This window comes from Olea europaea, unplaced genomic scaffold (assembly GCF_002742605.1).
Source record: "Olea europaea var. sylvestris unplaced genomic scaffold, O_europaea_v1 scaffold21258, whole genome shotgun sequence".
Taxonomy (NCBI): domain Eukaryota; kingdom Viridiplantae; phylum Streptophyta; class Magnoliopsida; order Lamiales; family Oleaceae; genus Olea; species Olea europaea.
This window is the reverse complement of record NW_019239220.1, coordinates 1-1,858: the sequence shown is the minus strand read 5'-3', so window position 1 is coordinate 1,858 and position 1,858 is coordinate 1. Positions and strand designations below refer to the sequence as shown.

Genomic DNA, 1,858 nt, shown 5'->3' with positions numbered 1-1,858 from the left:
TTTCATCCCACTAGACAACATAATATTGCAACCTCAAAAGTTGTAGGCGTGCCAAATGTATATAAGTGGGGTACAATATTATGATGAACCCAAACCATCCTATTTTCCAAATTTTAAATTTTTTCTAGACAAATTGAACCCCACATTGGCATAAGCATGCACAATATATCCATATTTCGTAAGGGGGAAAAAGAAAAAAAGAATTCTAATAATTAACTAAAATCCTAAAATCCCATTAATTATCCCACCTTTTTACTCTTTTAAACCCCTTGCCACACCTAACACCACCACCACCACCATCGCCGCCATTCCTAGTCGACTTACTTTCTACGAGTTGTAAATGTTTGAAACACGACACTCCCAGTGGCCGGGAACTCATCCATCGTACAACTCCGGAATTTCATTCCAAGTGGTTCAATTGCTTTTGCTACGCACTTCCACACTTCGTGATCGGTGTAGGTTGTAGATACAGAAACTGTCCCAGGCCGAAAAACTTGCACCGCCTTCTTCAACACCTCGACGATGTCATTAGGATCATCGTAAATTGAGCCCACACACTCAAAGCTAGCGTAACTAAACCCATCCTCTGGTGTTACATGGATAGTAGAATACCGATCACCGAGTATACTATTCATGGAATACCCACATGGATCAAATGCAAAGTCACATATAAGAGCATCAGGGTTAATATCACCAATTCCTGTTATCTCAGTCATCTCCATCCCGGCCGAATCTCCATTTTTCCCATCGTTTGGACGCCGGAAAAACTTTCCTGCCAAAACCCTATCAAGCTCTGTCATGCAAACCTCAATAGTGTATAGCTCATCAGGCATGTTTTGCATTAAAATGTGAGATTCATCACATGCAGAAAACACATGCCATGAATGAGAAGACAACTTAGAGGGCAAAACAGAGGCCTTTCTGTAATAAAGATTGTTAGGCAAATTATTCTCCAAGAAAATGATTTCTTCCTTGAAACTTGTATGTGGGTAGGGTTGTGCTTTAGGGAAAATGAAATTTCCTCTGGTGTACCTACATGAACAGATCATGAGGCCCATGGTACAAGCAAGTTGAATCAATGGACGGATGGATTTCAAAAGCTGGGTGGTCCCACATGTTTTGATGATGATCTTGGTAGGATACACAAATAGGCTTGATTCTGATAGTACATAAGAGTCAAAATAATGGTTGCCAACTGCTGATACAACTGTGCATTGCACTGCATGCAGTACTTTCTCCAGTGACTCAAAATCCAGCAAACGAAGACCCATATTTCCGATCACCGGATCATCGCCGAAGAAGTGTAATTCGAGCCTTTTTTCAAAGCCTTCAAACCCCGAAACCGCCATTGATGATATAAATTAAAGCAAAAACAGTACTGATAATGTTCAAACGAGAACAAGAAGGAGATATTGATTATATATATGAGATGGAACTGTCTTGTTTTGTATGTATTGTGTATAGAGTGAAAGAGGTAGAGATGCCATGGTTGGTACAGGAATGTGAGTATATATAGGGAGGAGAAAGGAAGGGTGGGGTGGGGGATAGAGGGGGCATGCGGGTAAGGCAACAAGAAATAATGATTTGCAAGCAGAATGAGTACAAGATGATGGTCATTTTTGTATGTTGTGAGATCTTTCTTGAGACAATAACAGGAATCTGAATTCATGCCCACTCCCATTTCTTATTCTTGTTCTTCATCTTTAGATATAGACATTTTATTCCCAATGAAACATAATGATTTTTATTTTTTTACTTTTACTTCACAATTCAATTATGTGCAAAATTACAGCTTCACTTGTATATTTAGATAAAATTGCATAGAGCTACTTTCTTACTGTGTTATATTGTAGCGTAT

General features: G+C 39.1%; 1 protein-coding gene across 1 annotated transcript; it reads right to left on the bottom strand.

Moving 5' to 3' along the window:
* Window positions 1–11: 11 nt before the first annotated feature.
* LOC111380320 (S-adenosylmethionine decarboxylase proenzyme 4-like) lies at window positions 12–1,462 on the bottom strand. Its single transcript, XM_023003848.1, has one exon. The coding sequence runs from the start codon at window positions 1,347–1,349 to the stop codon at window positions 321–323; it is 1,029 nt and encodes a 342-aa protein (XP_022859616.1). The 5' UTR covers window positions 1,350–1,462; the 3' UTR covers window positions 12–320.
* Between the last annotated feature and the right edge of the window lie 396 nt (window positions 1,463–1,858).